General features: G+C 34.2%; 1 protein-coding gene and 2 pseudogenes across 1 annotated transcript; 2 read left to right on the top strand and 1 right to left on the bottom strand.

Annotated features, from left to right (window-relative positions):
• The first annotated feature begins 1,469 nt into the window (after positions 1 to 1,469).
• On the top strand, positions 1,470 to 4,594 carry LOC120186687 (annotated as a pseudogene).
• A 2,448-nt stretch (positions 4,595 to 7,042) lies between these two features.
• On the top strand, positions 7,043 to 8,194 carry LOC120186693 (annotated as a pseudogene).
• A 315-nt stretch (positions 8,195 to 8,509) lies between these two features.
• Positions 8,510 to 15,079, bottom strand: LOC120186692 (probable transcriptional regulator SLK2). The gene is made up of 10 exons (XM_039190569.1): positions 15,037 to 15,079; positions 13,445 to 14,464; positions 13,015 to 13,146; positions 12,757 to 12,805; positions 11,958 to 12,172; positions 11,817 to 11,885; positions 10,522 to 10,622; positions 10,068 to 10,161; positions 9,911 to 9,980; positions 8,510 to 9,404 (listed from the first exon to the last, which is right to left on the bottom strand). The coding sequence occupies exons 2-10, from the start codon at positions 14,366 to 14,368 to the stop codon at positions 8,512 to 8,514; spliced, it is 2,547 nt and encodes an 848-aa protein (XP_039046500.1). The 5' UTR covers positions 14,369 to 14,464; positions 15,037 to 15,079; the 3' UTR covers positions 8,510 to 8,511.
• Between the last annotated feature and the right edge of the window lie 5,363 nt (positions 15,080 to 20,442).

The following is a 20,442-nucleotide window of genomic DNA, read 5'->3' as shown; positions in this document are numbered from 1 at the left end:
GGAAGCTAGCAATGAGATGGTTTGACTCCAAAGTTTCTTGGAAGAGTTAGGCAAGAAACAATAAAACAATGTCTTGTATTGCGACAGTCAAAGTGCTATCCATCTAGCAAAGAATCCGTCTTTTGATTCTAGGACGAAGCACATACAATTGAGATATCATTTTATCCGATCTCTTCTGGAAGATGGGATTTTGAAACTTGAATATATTAGTGGAGCTCAAAATCCGACAGACATGTTGACAAAGACGGTGAGTACGGACAAACTGAAGTTGTGTTCAGCTTCAGTTGGCATGCTAGAATAACAAGACCATAAATTTTGCTATATTGATCGAGGTGTGAAGACAGATTAAAATCAGCCTTCAAGTGGGAGATTGTTAAAAGTTAGTTCAAAGTTTGGCAACCAACTTTAAATTTTATTTTCAAAGTTTGGTAAATGTTTATTTGAAAAAATATTTTCAAAGTTTGGTAGATGTTTCTTGAAAATAGGAATGGGTAAATTCACTTTCGTCATTGCACTTTAGGGTATTTTCAAAGATTAGTCCCTAAGTTTCAACTATAAATACCCTAACTCATTTAGCTTCAAAATCATCCCAAAATCCCAAAAATCATTTCTTTCTCCCAATATTAGAGAGTTTTCTTGTGAGTAGTGGGTGTTTTTTAAACACCTGTAAAATTTATCTCTTAGTAAAAGATCTGCAGCAGTCCGAAGACATAAGCACAATTGGCTGAACTCCGTTATCAATTTCGGGTATTATTTTTCATCTTTTATTTCACATTCTCACTAATCTGGTTATAGGGAAATTACTTGTACTCGGTTTATTTCCCAACAAAGTACTCTAGCGCTGGCAACTTCATTGGAGTTTTTGTTCGAGATTCGAACATGGAAGCCCTCTGAAAACAACGGTCCCGGCTGTCTAGCGGCCTTTCCGTCCTGTCACCGTCCGACTAAACACTGTTGTGATTTGTACAATACTACTACTTGTCGAACCATTAAATGCAGAATAATATCTTAATTACTCATCTTACCTGTAATTTGTGGCCAAATCCAGTAAAGAACTTAGAATCAGCATTCAGTTCTGGACCCTGGTTTTTGTTCATCATGCATCTGCTAATTAGTATCAAAATCAAAGAAAATTGACTTCAAATTAGCTATTTAAGTTCTAATCGAAGGCTGGTACAACCACAAGTCCAGATTTCAACTATTCAACAATAAACGCTAAAACATTCTTTGTAAACATCATACTCAAATCCGAAACCTCTAGAAATATTAATCATCATTTTAACTACTAAAATTGTTTGGTTCGTGCATATAATTATTATTTTAACAATTACTCGCAGGTTATTGTAATTACTCTATGGTGTCTAAATACACTCAATATTTTTTGAGAAAAAGAAAATTAAACAGGGGTCTTATAAGATATTTTGTAGAAGTCAAGGGTAGTAAGTTATATTTATTAAGTAAACGCAAGTCTAGTTATAATGGGATTTCTACTACATTAGAAAACCTCTTTCTTTCTTTATTTGGTTAGGGTTTGTGAGCGCGGTAAGCAGAGGCGGGAAGTGAAGCTTTGAGCAATAGCCTTCAAGAATCCACTGTCAGCAAAGTTCCTTCAGCTAAATTTCCAATGGCGGATGATGACTATAATGATATGGATATGGGGTTCTCTTTCTCTCCCTCTTTATATATTATTTTTCTCTGTATTTTGTTTCTTTTCAATGCATTTGGTTCGACAATCGGATTATATTTCAGTTTCTGTTAAAGTTGTGATAAATAAAGGAAATTCAAAGAGTGGGTTTTTAGGGTTAGTTCTTCGATTGTACTGTTGGGTTTTCTTTTTCAATTGCTTTCGTCTTTAATATTAATGTTGAAGCATTTTGTTTTTGTTTTTTTTTTTGCTCAAAAATTGACTGTGGGTTGTTGAAATTGTTGCTACAGTTACGAGGATGAGCCCCGGAGCCTGAGATTGAAGTAAGTAATTCTGTTTTGTGAAAGAAATCATCTGTAAGTGATGAAAGTTATTTGTTGTGTGATTGGTTGTTTTTATGGTGGACAGGAAGGAGCCGAGGAGGATTTAGAAACAATAACAATGATGATGTTCCTTTGGAACCTATTGAGACTGAGGAAAAAGATGACCAGGATGCAAAAACAAAGCGTCTCGCAAAACATCGAAATACATGACCAAATATGAGCGTGCTAGAATCTTGGGCACCCGCGCCCTGCAAATCAGGTTTAACTTGATAACCTTTAGATTCTTTATTTTCAAAGGGGGTGGGGTTTATGGTTTCAATTGTTTTATATGATGTATAATGATTTTTCCCTGAACAGTATGAATGCTCCAGTTATGGTTGAGTTGGAGGGCGAGACTGACCCGCTCGAGGTAAGATTATACTCTGACTATTTTGTCATATGTTATGCTCTTTTTGTTATATTCTGCCTTCTGAAAAATCGATCAAACTATGCACGAGTGTGATGCTAAAGCACTAGCAGTTTGAATACTTATATGAGATTGCCACACTTACAACTGTTTGACGATCGATATTATGTGTAAGATATTTGTAAACTGGACCTAGTTCTCTTTTTCATTCTTTTCATAATGGTCTAAAGAAGTTTTTAGATTGTATATGAGAGTATGATTCCTAGATGCATGTTACATTTAACACTTTGCATGCTGAATGGGATAAGACGTGAAATATCATAATCCCTTAGCCAGGTAAACATTAATGGTTTGGCCCTGGTTTTATCGATCTCATTTTGCATCTTATTTATTCCTTGTTCGGCAGTTCCTTGATTTTCACAAGTTTTTACTTATCTCTTTTACTTCATTTGCCTGCTTTCTTTCCACCTTCGCCTGCTTCACCTAGACTTGACAATTTGTATATCCATATTGTATTCGTGTATTATAGTGTTATAATTGCATTTAAGATGTTGTATGTTCATATAATTTTGATATGTTAATTCTTGTGTTGTATGAGTTTAGAGACATTTGTCTATCCCATCCAGCTCAATTGGTAGAGCGCAAGGCTCTTAACCTTATGGTCGTGGGATCGAGTCCCACAGTGGGCATTTCATAATTCTGACTGCCGGAGGTCTTTCACGGAAGCTGCTCTCAACCTAGCGTTGGGGGCAACCTACTACCTTACCTCCCCCTCACCCCATTACATATGAGAATAGGGTCAGCTAATTTTGTCTATTTTGTCTTGTTCTTTTCTTTGTCATGTTTTAGTTATTTGTTTGTGCTGTGTATTATTTAATCATGTCGTGTCATGTTTAATATCAGCACTTCTTGCATCACCTCTACATTTTTTTTTGATAGGAATTGTAGGCCTCATTAAAAACCCCCTTCTTGAAAAAGGAACTTATAATGAGTTCCTTCATCAGAGGAAGGAGGAAAAGAGTGCCTTAAACTTCATTAATGAAAATACATAAGATTACAACAAGAAGATAAGCCCCTTACAACAATTTGAAAATCCCAACATAAAATACCCCTAAGACACACTGGAATTAGCCAATGGCGGATTTAGCCAACCCATCAGCCTCAATATTGGCTGTCCGAGCAACCCATCTAATAACACCCTCAACTTCTTTTAGCTTAATTGTTATGTTCCTTACAAGAATGACAAAAATCTGAGGGCAGAAAGTTCCATTCTTAACCCAATCCACTGCCAATTTGCAGTCTGATTCTAACAACAAACGACCATTAATACCTCCTTTCACTGAATCAAAGAAAATTAAGCCCTTCTGAATAGCCCTTAGCTCCATCATAATAGGTGGACCTGGACCCGTGGCCTCCTTAAAAGATCCTAGAATAAGACCTTCCTCATCTCTTAGAATACCCGCAACTCCACTGCTGTTCCTCATCACCTCTACATTTGAAAGTCATAAGCAGTTTGTACTCTTTTTTTACTTTTACATTCCTGTAACACATACTGAGCTGCATGATTTGTGCTAATGCTCTCTATTATTTATCCTACATCCTGTTATATATTGCTTTTACTTCACTATAACTCTCTTTTTGGCTTTTATAATAGATTGCCATGAAAGAACTTAGAGAGCGGAAGATACCCTTCACTATTAGGCGCTACTTGCCTGATGGAAGGTGGGATTTAGTATTTACTTTGTATATAATTGATCATCAGGCTTTAGCTGATGCTATTGCTTTGTAGTTTAAGGTCTGGGGCATAGAGGTTGGGTTGTGATAGTATTTTCATTTACTCACCGTGTTTTGATGCATTTATGATGGATTAACCTTTGGTAGTATAATATTTCAGTTATGAAGATTGGGGAGTTGATGAGTTGATCGTGGAAGACTCATGGAAGAGACAAGTTGGAGGTGATTGATTATCGATCATCCATCAATGGAGGAATATAATGTCTCATTTTCAGGTTTGGTGTGCCATGGTGTTGTATCTTTTATATTAGGTCCTTAGATGTAAAAAAGGGGAAAAAGTGTTTGCATGATGGCTTTCAAACTTTATATATATCCGACTGGTTGAAATGCCTGTTCTGCCTTTGGCTCGAAACAAAACGAACCCGGTTTTAATGGCATTTTGAAGTTCGTAAGCAAATTAGTTCTTATTTTTATGCTTTCCAGTGACATGAGGTTACATGCTTAAGATACCTTTATGCTGTGCTCTTTAATGGGGTTGTATGCTTAGGGATATATTCGAAATGACCAATATTTCTCAGTTAAATTATTTGGTGGTGTTACTAAAATGCTTGTAGGTGAAGCCGGATCAGTTTGGCTTTCATTATTTTAGTGTCAGATTAGGTCAGGACAGATCAAAGATCTGCTTCGACTGTTCCCCGTTGTCATCTTTAGTTGGGAAGGTCATCCAATCTAAGTCAAATATGGACAATTATATTAAAAGATATGTAGGCTGTCATTTCAGACTAAATGAATGCATGTTTATTAGTTCTCACTAGAAGGAATATTTGTTTAGGTTTTGATTTTTGATAAGCAAAAACATGTTTAGTTTTTTGTTTTTTCACCCTTTAAGGATAGTTGGACGAAGTGAAATAAAAGGTTGAGATTAACTTATTTGTTCTAGTGAATATCTTCTTATTTACTATTGTTAATCTCAGCGATTGATTTTCTCTCATATAATGATCCTAAAAAGGTGAAACTTTAGTTTTACACTATGTAATTGGATCTTAGACCATATATATATAATGTAAAGCACGACAGGTATTTCAATTCATATATGAATCAAACGACCTCAGTGATTAAAGGGATGATTGTTATCTTTTGAGGTTTCGGGTTCGAGCACCAATGGCTGTAAGGTATTTGAACAATCATTGTGAAATAAATGTTTGAGATTTTTTAGATCAAAACTACTTCTAGATTAATAAAAATTTGTTCATGTGAACATAAATTGTGGGTCTTAATTATATTGTATTGTTGAATGATGGGTCAGTGCCAGGTCTAGGGCTGCATCCTCGGGGATTTGTACTGTTGCTGAACATGGTTTATGTGGTCAACCTTATTTGGTTCAATTTATAAGGGACTAGGATGCCCCATGTATCTTCTCCCGTCAACCCGTTGGATTTCATTTGAATTATTATTAATTGTAACTCATGTGAAATTCAAAATTTGATATCAGAATTTCAAATGATCATAATAGTATAAACATATTATAGTCATCATGATAACGTCTAATTTAAATCACACTCAATATTTTTTTAATAAAAAATGACGAGTTTAAAATATAATAAATAGTTAATTGATAATTTTGTAATTCTTAGTGGTCGATGGATTTAACAAAATAATATTATAAATTGAAGGGCAATTTTGTAACTTTAAATATCTAAGGTATCATATAGTCAGGGAATCCTTGCGTATCTTACCCTAAATTTTATTGTAGTTGATAAATACGTTTTGCATGGATATAATTTTGGTTGGAATTAAAAAATTTCTTTCATGAAAAGCGTCTGACTTAAAGAAAAAGGACACATGTTAACATTAACATGAGAATAATGTGTAAGGCCTTAACTCTAATTGTTAGTAAAAGTGAATTAAAAAGGGTTATATTTGAAAATGACAATACTTAAAGTTTCAAGTATTTAAATAATGTCCTTAACTTGTTTTTGTTGGATAATTAGAGTCTCAATCAATCTATCAAATATACATTTTAAGACAATTTATTCTTTCAAATCTTGCACTATACATATGATATATGTTTAATTTAGGCAAAAGGGTAACTTTTACTTTGTACTAGACCTAATTTATCATTTTCACTTCTATCGTATTTTCGCATCAATTTAGCACTCGAATTTGCTCAATTGTATTATTATATATTTACTCTAAACTTAAAACTCTAAATTATAAACTTAAACCTTTGAATTATAAACTTAAATCCTAAAATATAATCCATAATCTTTAAAGCCTAAACTCTAAACTCTAACTTGAGATTTATATTAAGTTAGAATAAGATATAGAATGATGCAATTAAACAATTTTGAGGGCTAAATTGGTGTAAAAATACAATATGGGCAAAAATAATAAATTAAGTTTACTACAGGAGTAAAAGTTACCCTTAAACCTTTAATTTATATACTTCAATTTATTTTTTTATCAGTTTAAGATGATTATAAGATGATATCAATTTGAAAGACTCGACCATTTGATAATTAATGATCAAACACCCCTAAAGATATGTACTTAAACACATGACCTCTAAAGATAACGATTATCCCCTTAACCATCGAAATCGTTTGATTCGTACTTTAATTATTTGAATCCTTACACTTAAATTTTTTATATTTGATCCTAAACACAATCTTATTAGTTGTATTTGGAATAACGTGTGTATATATATACGCAAACACGTTATCCATGCACACTCGTTATAAAAACGTACCCTTTTCACCTTTCGTCAAGTGGAGAATATTAATATTGATCACTCCACCTTTATCCCTTTCCTTTTTCTCTCCTCGAAGACTCCAAATTCTTCGATCTGCTTGAATATGAAGAAACTGGTACCCTTTCCTTTGATTTCTCCCCTCTTTTGAGACACAACAACACTTGCTTTCGTCAATTATATTCTTCAGCTGTACGTGTGTTTTCCTTTTTATGGGGGCTGGTGCTTCTGGTCTTGCAGTTGCAGATTCTCAGTTCAGGACCGGTCTTGATGATGTGCCCGAGAGTTGCATTATCGTCCATATACATACACTTGGATCCACCGGAGATTTGCAGACTGGCGGCGCTTAACAGGGCTTTCCGTGGAGCTTCGTCGGCCGATTTCGTGTGGGAAAAGAAGCTGCCATCGAATTACAGGTACCTGGTGGAGAATGTTCTTGGTCAGAGTCCGGATACTTTGAGCAAGAAAGAGACTTTTGCTAGACTGTGCAGGCCTAATCGTCTTGATGGCGGCACCAAGGTAGCTTTGATCCTTCTTCTTAGCTTGTTGATCGATCAAAACCTGTTGAGTAAAATGGATTGTTGTTTATTTCGTGTACGTGTGGTTGGATAAAAGGAGCGGCGAGCTTTGCTCGTCGGTATCGGCCAAGGCACTGAAAAAAACAGGGATAGATGATCGGAGATACTGGAATCACATTCCAACAGAAGAATCCAGGTAATACAACAATGTTAGGGGTAATATATATATGTATGTATGTATGAAAGTTATGGACCCCTAGTATCTTGTATAGCTAACATTGTCTAGTCTTAAAAAGTAAAATGTAATGGACTTTTGTCACTACACTTGAAATTTAATTGATAATTTAAACAAAAAATTAAATATTAATTATATTCAATGTGTTTATAGATTTGGGACAATTGTATATCTTCAACAAATTTGGTGGTTTGAGGTGGTCGGCGAATTAGAGTTTGAGTTTCCACTGGGATCATATAGTGTATTCTTTGGGCTGCACCTAGGCAAACCCTCGAGAAGATTCGGTCGACGGGTGTGCAACATCGATCAAGTTCATGGGTGGACCCAACTCTCGACTTCGACAAGCCAACAAGCATCATCCGAGTGCTACCTGTATGAACCCGGTAAATGGATTCATTACCACATGGCTGATTTTGTTGTCGACAACAGCTCGAATTCCTCGATGAAAATCAAGTTTTCGATGATGCAAATAGATTGTACGCATACAAAAGGAGGCCTTTGTGTAGATTCTGTATTGATATACCCCAGTGAGTTTAGGATGAGATTTAAGTAATCAAGGCAGATAATACCAGTTACTCCGAAAAGTGTTTTTTTCTAATCTTTTTCAAACGTCCTGCAGATTATGTTCCCAAAGTCTGTTCAATAGATTACACTTTCAGGACTTGAAAACTGGAAATCTTTAAAAAGGAAAACAAAAAAGAGAAGGGGAGGAGAGGAGATTGATAGCTAAATCCCTACTGAAAGCACAAAGCAAGTGTTGTCATAACAATGCCATATTGAAGTGGTTGCGAAAGATAAAACAATGGGAAGAAAGGGCAGGCTATGTCCAATGCTCTGTACAACAATTTGCGCCATCACTCGCCGAATGGGAGAGCCCTTAACCGGGCCACATAATGTTAAGTCATGCCTTCCAGTCAAAATAGTCGAGTTCGCTGTTAAAAAACCCACTATCCAAGAACTCTTGAGCTATATCCGAAACTATATCATCCTGCAAATGGAGACTCTGAGGCAAATCAGGTGCTCTCTGGTTGAATCCAGCGTTGCCAACAGCCGCCGAGGAGTCACTGTTTGAAGCACCTTTAAAACTGTTGCTTCGACTCGGGGCAGCCCCAGCTGCACTCCCTGATACATTAGAGGTGGCTGCAGCTGGTTGAGCGGTGGTGTTGCTACCAAAGCCCAATCCATTTCTTCTCGAACTGGCATTCCCATTCTGCCCACTCACGGACTGCTGTTGTTGGGCTCCCGTATTGTTATTAGACATCTCATGGTACAGCTGTTGCATCATTTGTTGTTGTAAAACCTGGTTACCCTGAGAGGGCTGCTGATGATTCTTTTGGACCAAGTTATTACCACTTACTGTAAGCTGCTGTTGAGTTGGTAAATGGGGTCTCGATAAGCCACTAACAGGCAGGATCTGCATGGATCCTGATAAAACAGCAGCAGGTCCTTGGAAATTTGAAGATGGACTCTGGTTAGAATTATTGAAGGAAGAAGAGGCTTCCTGATTGACTGAGTTAGGGTTTGAATTCATGGAATTCTGCCTACTGAGCATATTCTGGTGGTTAGAAAGTGCCATAGCAGCTTGTGCTGAACCGCTTAAAGACCCTCGACCAACCATCTGCTGCTGGCTGCCACCCATTGGGTTGCTTATTCCAGGATGAAGTGCCATTAGCTTATTGAGGGTATTCCTGTCAGTTGACAGACCCTGTGCGTTCGCTAACTGCTCCATTTCCTGCATCTTTTGCATTTGGAGTTTGGCTGCACTGGCATGTCGAGGATAGTTTTTCAAGCCATCTGCAAATATGGTTTTCAAGAAAACAAATGGTTAGGATCAAAGCTACGAAGTTTCTTCCATTTCATATAAAATAAACTGTTGTCCCTAACCAATAAATAGATAATTAAAATGAATCATTTTGACCAACACCAATAGTAATTTTTAAAATAAATAAATGGTGACATGATACGTGTACAATAACCAATATTTGCATGTTATCATTTTGACCAACACCAACCCACAAAACTGGTATAATTAAGGAGCCAAATTTTCATATTAACCCAAAACAAAAATGAAACACTAGAACAAGGCAGCTGAAGATCATCTCATGCTACATGAGTTAGAATTAAAAGCATGGAATTATTATTTTCTAGACATGAATAAAAGAAGAGAGCATGCCATATTATAGTTAGAACTAAAAGCAGTTGCCTGTTAAATACAATTCCATGATAGTGACCACTTGATGTGATGAACAAAATAAAACTATCAAAACGTCGGAGGTCAATAAGGCAAATGCACAACTTACCAATTGGCCCAACCTTGTGTTCTCCACAAAAATCTATTAGATCTTTCATGCTACTTACAACCTCAGCAATCTATAACAAATTATGCAAAAATTGTAAGGGAGCTCAAAATTGAATATCTATTTACTGCAAGTTAAATGCAAAAGGCAAAAACTGTACCTGCAAACACCGGACATATCTTTTCGAAAAACCCAAGTCATTCAGCGACTGTAACTCCAAACTCTTCACTAGCTGCCGTCCAGCTGTCAGGACCCTAAGAGAAAGCAACCATGTAATCATGTTGAATCAGCAAAGTTCTAATAAGTAATAACCATGTAATAGCAAAACTACTTACTTTTTTTGGTAAATAACTACTCAATCCTTAGTTAAAAAAATAAATAAATAAAAAGTATAAGGTCTCGTCCTACAACCAAAACTTCAACTGAAACAAACAGTAATATTTCAAGACCCTGCAAAATCACTTTTTTGGTGCCTCTGTGGCTTAATGGCACTCAAGGAGGGTAACAATCAGAAAAATCGTATTTCCACAGTTTCTGAAGCAAGTAATCTCTTGAAATCTTAAGGGCTCTAACAAAAAGGATCCGATACGTGACATTAGTTTCAATTGACTCACATATTGCTGTTTGTTTGCAAGTTCTGCTGAGAAACCCCCTCAGATCCACCTTCAGAAATTGTGCTCTGGCACTTCTGTGCTACCTGAAGTAACTGGTTTACCTACATGATTTATAAAAGTAAAGCTGTATCAGGCATCCTTAAAGAACTTAAAACAAACAGCATATGACCTTGTATGATTTAGGAAGTTCATTTTTTTAGATAGAATAATTAAACCTCATACACATGCCAAAGGAATGCAAACTTATAGATTAGAATAAATGGAAAGCAGTGTCGACCAAGCCTGTGGTGTATTGGTAAGGGACATAGTTTTAATCCTGAATGACATTAGGTCTTGGGTTTGATCTGTGGAGACCCCTCCTCCGTACATATAAAAAAAGAATAAAATGAAAGCAGCAAAAACCGTTTTAATCCTGGATGACATTAGGTCTCAGGTTATCGTCATCTGGATAGCATTATTTTGGACTTCCTTCTTATGATCCCTGATACTATCAACACATTCATAGCAAAATTTACAGCTTCTTGGGATGTAAAGTGGATAAAATAGAGTAGCACAGAAAGGAGTGAAGGGTTTAACCTACCATGTTTGAATTTTATCCCTAACTTGGCAATATATGGTCAAAATACTTATTTCGGAAGTTACCTCAATTGAGAGAGTTTGTATTAGAGTACTGGTAATCCTTTCCCAAAACTTATTTTAGTGATGGTTTATATGCAATGTAATAGCACATAAACTCTCAAGTTTTCTCTGCTATACTTTTCTCATTTTTCACCTCATTTACTCCAAAATCTTTTACCTTCAGGATTCAAATCCCAAATACGTTGCAATAAAACTTCAAAACTCCTCCATTTCATAGGATTTAATTACAATTGAATCTTTCAGGTTTTGGCCCCTAGTGCTTCCTCTCTCAATTTCCTTTGTTCATCCCCAAGTGTTTCTGTCTATTCTATCTCTTTCGGTCTTTCCCTTACATGTTCTACTCAATTTGGTATCAGTGCCATGCAAATCTAAATAAAGAAAACAAGGCAGGAATAAAATAACACCACTTGCGGATTATTTGAGTAAATATGTCAGCCATTGTAAGTGACTTTCAGTTGTCCTACTCATACGGTTTCTCATCTTTCATAGAAAACGTAACTACAATTGTATGTACTATTATACATGATACAGCCATAATTAATGAAATAACATCATATTTCCTACAAAATGCAAGAGAAGTAGCAAAGGAGAGACTGTGTATTTGCAGAAGAATCAACAACAGGAACTTAGAGCTAATATGGTGCAAATTTTAGTACCTGAGGTGCAACTAAACGGCGGGGAAAAAGTTCTTCGTGTCTACGCGCACAAAATTCCCAAGATAATATCTGCAAAAGGGAAGTGGCAACAGAAAAATAGAAGAAATAAAAACTACAAAATGTGAATAAGCTTTTGTTAACCTTTAAGTCCTGAGTGAATATGATGCGAAGCTGCCCCTCACGAACAACACGAAGCTGCTCATATACACTCTCCTGGACTGCTTTTCCATACTCCAACATCATTATTCCAGAAGGAAATCTAGACTCACGAGGCAAGTCCAAAAACAGAAGCTCATCAACCACTCCACTACCAAATTTGATTTCATTAAGTCTGGGGAGTACTTCAAAAGTTGCTTCTGCAAACATGAGACAATTTACTTACGTTAAAATCAAGTGCTCAGATGCCAAGTAGAAAAAGTGATTAAGTGACTTCTGAAGTGCAAAATTTAGATTCAAGCTGCAGGCATGGAGCCTATGTTCTCTAACTAGTGAGACAAAACAAGAATAAACAATGGAGTCCATAAATCCATAGATATTATGAGTTGATACATATTAAATTCACGCCATTTGAATATAATATATTGTCTAATTGAGAAAATAAGAAATGGTAAGACCTTATTTGAGTAGAGTTTTTAGCTGGAAAAAGAATATCAGGAAATCCATAACCCTAAAAATTAAAGAAATTCCATTTCTCTCTTTCATCCAATATTTTGAAGTAAGGAGAGAAAAAAAGGATATTCTATAATGACGTAAGTGTGAATGAGATAAAAATGAAAATCAAAGAAAAGAAAGCAATGAATATAATGCAGATAGCATCCTATAACAAACATTAAATCAGGACCATCTTTTTTTTCCCGTACCATGCTTCTAAAATGTAATACCTATCAAAATAAACTAAAAAAAATCTCTACAACAAAGCAGAAGGTCAGAAATCTCTTACCAAACCCCCTTCCAGATTTAGACCCACAAATATCACAATGCCAGACATCCTGAAATTTACATAAAGAAAATCGGAATTCTACTGATATAAGACGAGAAAAAAATCAAGAACCCGTGCGATGGATAGTATTATTCATGCATAAGAATGCATGAGGGATACCAAATCAGTGCAAATAATTCAATAAAAAGTCCTACACTTCATGATAGAAAGATAATTTTCATATGCTAAAAACTAGAGGAAAGAAGTATAAAGACTAACCATAGCTGCTTGAGGGAAAACACCAAGTGCATGACTCCCAACATTTTCATACATTGACAAACACCATCTTTTCTTTGCACGAGGAGAATAATACTCTGCAACAAATTTCCTCCAGTATGCAAAAGTATTATCCTACAAAATCAAGGACGCATAACAGGATTCTCAGAAATTACCAAGTTGAAAATGAGTTATTGTCAAGTCTGTAACAAGAAGGTACTTGAGCATTCATTGGAGTATATGGTAGATTTCTACACACAAAAAAGGGGTGGGGGATAACTTCATGATTGCAGCAAGTTAGCTAAGCTTACATATTTCCACAAAAAATAAAAAGCAATCCTCAAGAGCAGTGAAACCGATAACTGAAACCACTTAAAATTCAAGATATTTTTCCACAAGATGTAGTCTGTAGAAAAAGAAAACATAAACTCACAGGTGGCCTTTGCCGTTGATGATATAGGTATTGCATTAGCCGGCGAGCACATACACCACCATCAAAGGGACGCTTCATTCCAGCTACTTGCTGCATACCCTGTTGTTGCATTTGCTGCCTGAACTGCATTTGCTGTTGCTGCTGCTGCTGCAACTGTGCTCTCTGCGATGGTGGCATTGACTGCAAAATTTGTTGTTGTTGTCTAAGTCTCTGCTGCTGGAACAAAGCTTGTAATTGGGGGTTTCGAGCTTGCAACTGCATGGAATCCTGTCTTTGTAACAACTTTTGCAACACTTGCTGCTGCAGAATGTCTTCTTGCTTGATGTCTAATCGAAGTTTCTTCTGCACCTGAGATAGATTGTTAGGATCTTGCATGGACCCTGGGACTCGTGGACCCATGGGAAGTGAAACTTGCCCAGTTTGCAATGCAGGCAAAGATGTAGCAGTGGAGGCCCCTTGCTGCAGTAGCTGACTGTTCTGCATTTGTTGGACACTTGGATCTTGATGAGATCCCAGTTGACCTACAGAAGATCCATCAACTACCGATGAACCTGAGATGCCTATATTGTTGGAGGAAAAAGACATGGGCGATGCCGGTAAGCGCATATATGACTCAGTATTAAAGCTAGCACTTCTCTGCAAGTGGGGACCTCCTGACAACGCTGAATTTGCATCTGTAACCAAAGAACTTGCCCCAACACTAGGTCCCGAGTTTGCCACACCATTCAACAGTGCACTGTTCATATCACCCGAAATCGGACCCAGATTAGGACGCCCAGTTCCAGGAATTGAATTAGATAAGTTCTCATAAGGTGAGCTCAAGCGAGAGTTAACTACAGCCTGAGACTGCCCATCTCCTTGGAAGAAAATTCCAGAACTCGAGGAAGATTGGGTTAACCCCCCAGCCACCCGAGAAGGTGCCATTGGAGGCACTGCCCCCTGCTGGTTGGTGTCTAAATAGCTATCCAGTGCCAGACCTTTATAATAATAAATACGCCCTCAACAATTTGATGCAGATATCTAAAAATAATATCCGATAGGAAGACCAAAATCCAAATGACAAATTAGAATTTGAATAGCGCGTGCTTCAAGAGAACAAAGTTACAACCTTTTCTAACACTATTCCACTCAGATAAGCTAATCAAAACTAGAAACGAAACTTCGAAGAGTAATCAACACCCAAAAGAAAACCTAATTTTGAAACCAACTCATTAAACCAATACTGTCTAAATATAATAATCAAAACCTAAATATTTGCACCTTCAGAGCACGAATCAGCTATTAAATCACTCCGCATAATAAAAAGAAGAAGAAGAAAACTACTAATCAAAGTTTGCTCCAAAGTGATCGCGCGCATACACATATCCCGCAGTGTAATCAAACTCAAATTAGAAACAAATGAAAAATGAGGGTCCAAACAGGAGCAACAACAAATTGAACTTAATTAAAGACTTGATAACAAGATAAACAAGAAGATCAAAAAACAGCAAGCAATAATCACTTCAAAATAGAACGAACAAGAAAAACAGAGTGATTTAAAGATCAATCGAAGCAGAATCGAACTAGATAAAGAAAGGAAGGGAAGCTATTAACCTGAAATCGAGCGCTGCAATCGGGGGGAAAAAAGGGGAAAAAACGAAACTTTACTTCTTTTTTTTCAAAATTTTTCACTTAATTTATCAAATGGTAGATATAGAAAGAGATGGATTTCATGGGAGCAGTTTTTATACCTAGCGGAATTACCGGCAGCGCCGGTAGCTTTACCCTTTGTCGTTAGAGTTCAACGACACGTGTCCCCCGTTTGATAGCCCAAAGTGGTCGGTGTGGGATCTCTAAAAAAAAATTAATGAAAGAGAAAAGACTAAATAGGACCAGTGAGAACTAGCATGCATAGGAACGTCTTGGCCGGCGTAAATGAATAGAGCGTTGAATGAATTTTTTATATAATATTTATTTATTAAGTAAAATAAAGAATATGAATAAAAAATTATATTTATTTAATAAATAAACGAACACGAATATAGGTGTGTTCAGTTCGTTTATGTTCACGAACAAACTCGTTTATCAATTCGTTTATTTATGTTCATGAACAAACTCGTTTACTTTATTCTCCTTTTCCTTTTATTTCTTACATTTTAAAAATTAATGAATATAAGGATTAAATATAACACATGATAAAAGTTACATTTGAAACTATTAATTTTAAGGAATTTAAGTATCAGTGGCGTAATTTTATTATTTTTCTTTAGCTAGCAAATGAAATTAAAAATCTAATATATAAACGAACAATAAACAAACATTAAAACAACGTTAAACGAACAATTAATAAATGCTAAATGAACATGTTCGTGAACATTATAAACGAATGTGTTTGCGAACATTAAACGAACGCTAAACAAATATGCTCACGAACATATAAACAAACACGTTGGTGAATGTCGACATCGTTTTTTACCCGGGCGAGGAAAAACTTAGTAAGACTTAAGGGTTTTCTTTGAAAATATTTGATATATTTTGGAGTCGTCATCGACCTTTTTGGTTAGGTATGTCGAATACCTACAAATTTTATTTTAAAAGTATTTTTAAGAAAACATCATTTTAAAAGATAAATCAGTATGCGTATGTATAATCAGAGATTCGTTTTTTAATAAAAAAGATTTGGGGATCGATTACGTGTGGGAAGGATAAACACCCCACAACGCCCTAAATTGGTACCCCATCGATTATAAATTGTCTCTAATAGTGAAAATCTAATAATTCAAATATAAATTTAAATTACGATCTCATTACTCCAAATTCAACCATACAATTTTTATTTAACGGGAAATTCTAAGGAGAAATAGAAAATATTATAATATTTCAAATCGAATAGAAAATAATTCCTAAAATACTTTAGGACAAATATTTATCTTTCCAACTGAAATAAAAAGAATATAATAATTTCTTCCAATAATTTAAGATTAAAATAATTTTAGTCGACCAAATAAAAAAAAAGCCAATTAATCCAAATTACATCATTAGAAAAGATAAGATATATTCAATTATTTAAAAATATCGAGACTTAATCCCTAATAAAATTAGGCGAATTGTCTCGAGAAGTTTAAATAAGTGAATATTTCCTTTTCCCTTCAAACTTAATTAATTTTAATGCAATCAATTTTTTTGGTCTTCCTAGTGGGATATTTATTTTTTTTAAAACATCAAAAAATGACATCTAGTTATTTTAAGATTGTCCCTTCTTAATATTTTAAAATAAATAAATATTATCTTTAATCAAATTATGTAATCGGTTGAGTTATGCTTATGAGGCTTTCAAACGAAATAAAATATCATGTTTAAAAAAATATATGTATAGATTTTATTAAGTAAAATAAAGTTAAAACACCTTAAATTGTTTTTAGTCCATGTGTATATTTATATTTTTTATTTCTCACGAAGATGTCGTTTTCACTACCACTTAAAGGTGAAAGAACTCTAGTATAAAGCTTATGTTATATAATGTAAGTGTCGTGTGTGAGGAGAAATTATCAAACCTTTGACAAACAACTACATAAAAATTGAACTAAAGTGAATCCAAATTTTCAATATTTGAAAATCACTCAAATACAAACATTAATATACAAATGATAAAAAATAATAAAAGAATTGAAAAAAAATCAAAATAACCGTCAATTAAATAAAATTGAATTCTCAATTTTCAATTATAGAGACAATATATAATCGATTTAGGGTTTAATCCACTAAGTTTTCAGTGAAGTCGATAGTGAACAATAAATAAATAAACACCTTTAAAAATAAATAAACAAACATAAATATAATCTTATTTATTCAAACTCGATTTATTTATAATCCTTCCTACCAAAACACAAAGACAAAGAGCTGAAACAGGATGAGTAGTACTATCCGCCAATCCGACCAATATACTGTAAAAATATCCAAAAATCAAAAATAAAAACATCCAAATATAGAGAAGAAAAATAAGAATTGTAAGAAAAATAAATTTGATAGAGACAAATATTGGGTAGTTTTGTTATACGATAGTCTTAATATACGATTAAAAAGATTTTACTGAAAATATTAATATTTTTTAATATTTTCGATAAAGTGTTACTTAAAACATTATTTTTTACCGAAATATTACTACCTAATTTCCAGTAGAAAAATAGTATTTTAAATAGCGCCTAATATTAATTTTTCTGGTAAAAAAATGTTTTAGGTAGCGCTTTATCGAAAATGTTAGAAAAATATTAACATTTTCGGTAGCTAGGGATGGGCATGGGTCGGGTTTTTGGTCCACCCGACCCCACCCGAGAACAAAGAATCTTCCACCAGAGAACAATAAATCTTTCACCCGAGACTCAACCCGACCCAAAATAATAAAAAAGTATCTTTATTCAATAAAAAGTGACTTGATTTAAAAAAAATAATATATAGATGATATTATTGTAATTATTCATAAATATATAAGGTAAAATTATATATTTTTTTGGTCGGGTCGTGTATTTTTCAACCGAACCCATCCGGACCAGAACATCACATTAAAAAAATACATACTTAGATGGGTCAGGTCGAGTCAAAACTCGTCGGATTCGGATCTCAGGCTCATCTCTACCGATAGTGTATTTCTTTAACCGTATATTAAGACTGATATATCTTAAATATCCCTGGTTTGAACAATAAAATAATTATAAAAACATATAAAATTGATGGACAAAAAGTTGAGTCACATTCTGAATATTTATAATTAAAAAATAATAAATGTGTATTTTTTTATTGGAGTGTAATAATATTGAGCCAAATAATAATTAGAATAATTGAAAAAAAGTTGGAACGAATTTAAAAAGTATATAAAAATAAAAAAATTATAATGATAAACTTGATCGGACAATATTTTGAGAAAATTTATTTTATTATCTATAATAAATATTACAGTGATATATAGAAGTCACCTAAGAAATATGATAATTTTAAAAAAAATCCAAAAGATACGACATTTTTCAGCTTTTTAGAGAAATTACAATTTCAAAAGTATATATAAAAATTAAAGATGTCGTATTTTCTTATCGTTTTTTATAAAATAATGTAACATTTATCATACATGAAAAAATAAACTCCCTAATCAGGGATAGGTACGAGACCTGAACTCAACGGATTTCGATCCGATCCGATCAGGTCGAATCTTTTTTAAAAAATTGGGTCGGGTCATGTCAAGTTTTTTTTTTAAGTTGTGTTCATTTGGGTTTATGGTGAAAAATGTCTGACCCGAATAAAAAAAATATAATTCTTTCTTATATATTTATCGATAATTGCAATAATACCCCTTCATATATTATTTTCTTTCAATTAAGTCCCTATTTTTATTGAATAAAAACAATATTTTTTAATAAAATATTATTTCAAGCAGGACCGGGTTTGAATTTTATCTCAAAAAATCTGATCGGATTTAGATCAGGTGGAAATGATATTGTAATATCCTCAATATCGGGTTAGTGACTAAATTGTAAAGTTTTAGAATTTGGTGATTAAAGTGTAATAATTGAATAGTTAAGGACTTATATGGAAAGGTTGTGTAGGATCAAATTATAAGAAATGATGAATTGAAGGACAAAATGGTCATTTGTAAGTAAATAATTTAATTGGGTTGTGGTTATATATTAACCACGTGGAGATGAAGGAAGCAAAACAAGCTTCCAGAGTTCTCTTCATCTTCTTCTTTCTTCATGCGTAAGAGCCAAAAACAAATGTGAGTTTTCTAGTTAGTTGGTTTCTTGTTGAATTCAAGGTTGGTTTAGGATCATTAGATGATAACTAAGCTTAAGGAAAGCTTAAGTTATCTTAAGATCAAAAGATGATGGAGTTAAGAAAGATGAAAGATTAGGAGTTCTTGAATGAAATCTTGAAATAGAGTTCATAAGTAGAATTGGAAGTTAGATTTGACTTGTTGTCAATCTAGTTAAGACATAAGAAGTGCTATAATTGAATTTAGAACATGTTGAAATTTGAGTATGATTCTTGAATTTCATAAAGAGGAGAGGATATTGAGGTTAAAGATGGGATAAATGAATATTAGTGAGGTTAAGCATGTGTATGTAAGTTAGGATTATTAAAGGGGTGAAATATGAAGTATTGAGCTGAAATGAAGTAATTTTCGTGTTGAAAATGTGAATTCTGGGCTAAGGGTATCGGTACCCATTCAATAGGCACCGATACCTCAAAAGTAAAATTTTACATAATGTAATTAGGGTATCGATACCTAGGGGGTACCGATACCTCAGTTGAGGGATGTATCGATACCTTATAGAGGGTACCGATACCTACTTTAAATAAGCGATGAGATTACCTTTCCTTTAGCCTAATAAATGAAAGATTAAAGTATACCAATTAGAATACTGATATGTATCTATGTATTATTATGTAGATATAAAATGTAATCATATTCTGGAACAATCAAAGGATTAGGATCGAGTCAAATCAAACAAGGCTAAGGTGAGTGCATACCTAGGTAGAATTGTATGGAGATAAGACTTGCGATAAGTCTATATCTTATAGTTGAATTTATGATTTTATATTCATGCACATGCATATATATGTATATTATTGTTATAGTGATTTCATGCATAATTCATACATGTTTTAATAAGATATTGTATGAATGAATGCCATGATAAGATAATCAATCCAGATGTGTGAAATAATGGAAGTGATAATAAGAGTGCATGTGAAGTGAATTATGTGTTTATATGAAAAGTAATAAAGTAGATATGAAAATGAGAAGTAGATTCATATTTAAGCCCATGTTATTTAATATGATAGTTGTAGGTATAATTGGCATGCCAAGAGTCGAGGAATTATTAGTGGTCCTTCGGGACATAGTGGTCATTTGGGACAAATATTCAGTGCCTCTAGTGGGATTTTTATTCGAGTTGTGGTGACAATATTGTGCACAACATCAGTGTACTCACGTACCTTTTGTTCTCAATAATATACATGGGCATCCA

The sequence above is a fragment of the Hibiscus syriacus genome, unplaced genomic scaffold (genome assembly GCF_006381635.1).
Source record: "Hibiscus syriacus cultivar Baekdansim isolate YM2019G1 unplaced genomic scaffold, ASM638163v2 tig00113719_pilon, whole genome shotgun sequence".
In the NCBI taxonomy this organism is placed as follows: domain Eukaryota; kingdom Viridiplantae; phylum Streptophyta; class Magnoliopsida; order Malvales; family Malvaceae; genus Hibiscus; species Hibiscus syriacus.
Note: the sequence above shows the minus strand (reverse complement) of the source record. Positions and strands in the feature narration are given on the sequence as shown.

Excerpts from the sequence above, each read along its gene's own strand:
- LOC120186692 (XM_039190569.1), bottom strand. The coding sequence starts at position 14,368 with ATGGCACCTTCTCGGGTGGCTGGGGGGTTAACCCAATCTTCCTCGAGT. Across the intron at positions 11,886-11,957 it reads TATTCACTCAGGACTTAAAG|ATATTATCTTGGGAATTTTG; the intron begins GTTAACAAAAGC and ends TCCCTTTTGCAG. Across the intron at positions 10,623-11,816 it reads GCCGTTTAGTTGCACCTCAG|GTAAACCAGTTACTTCAGGT; the intron begins GTACTAAAATTT and ends TAAATCATGTAG.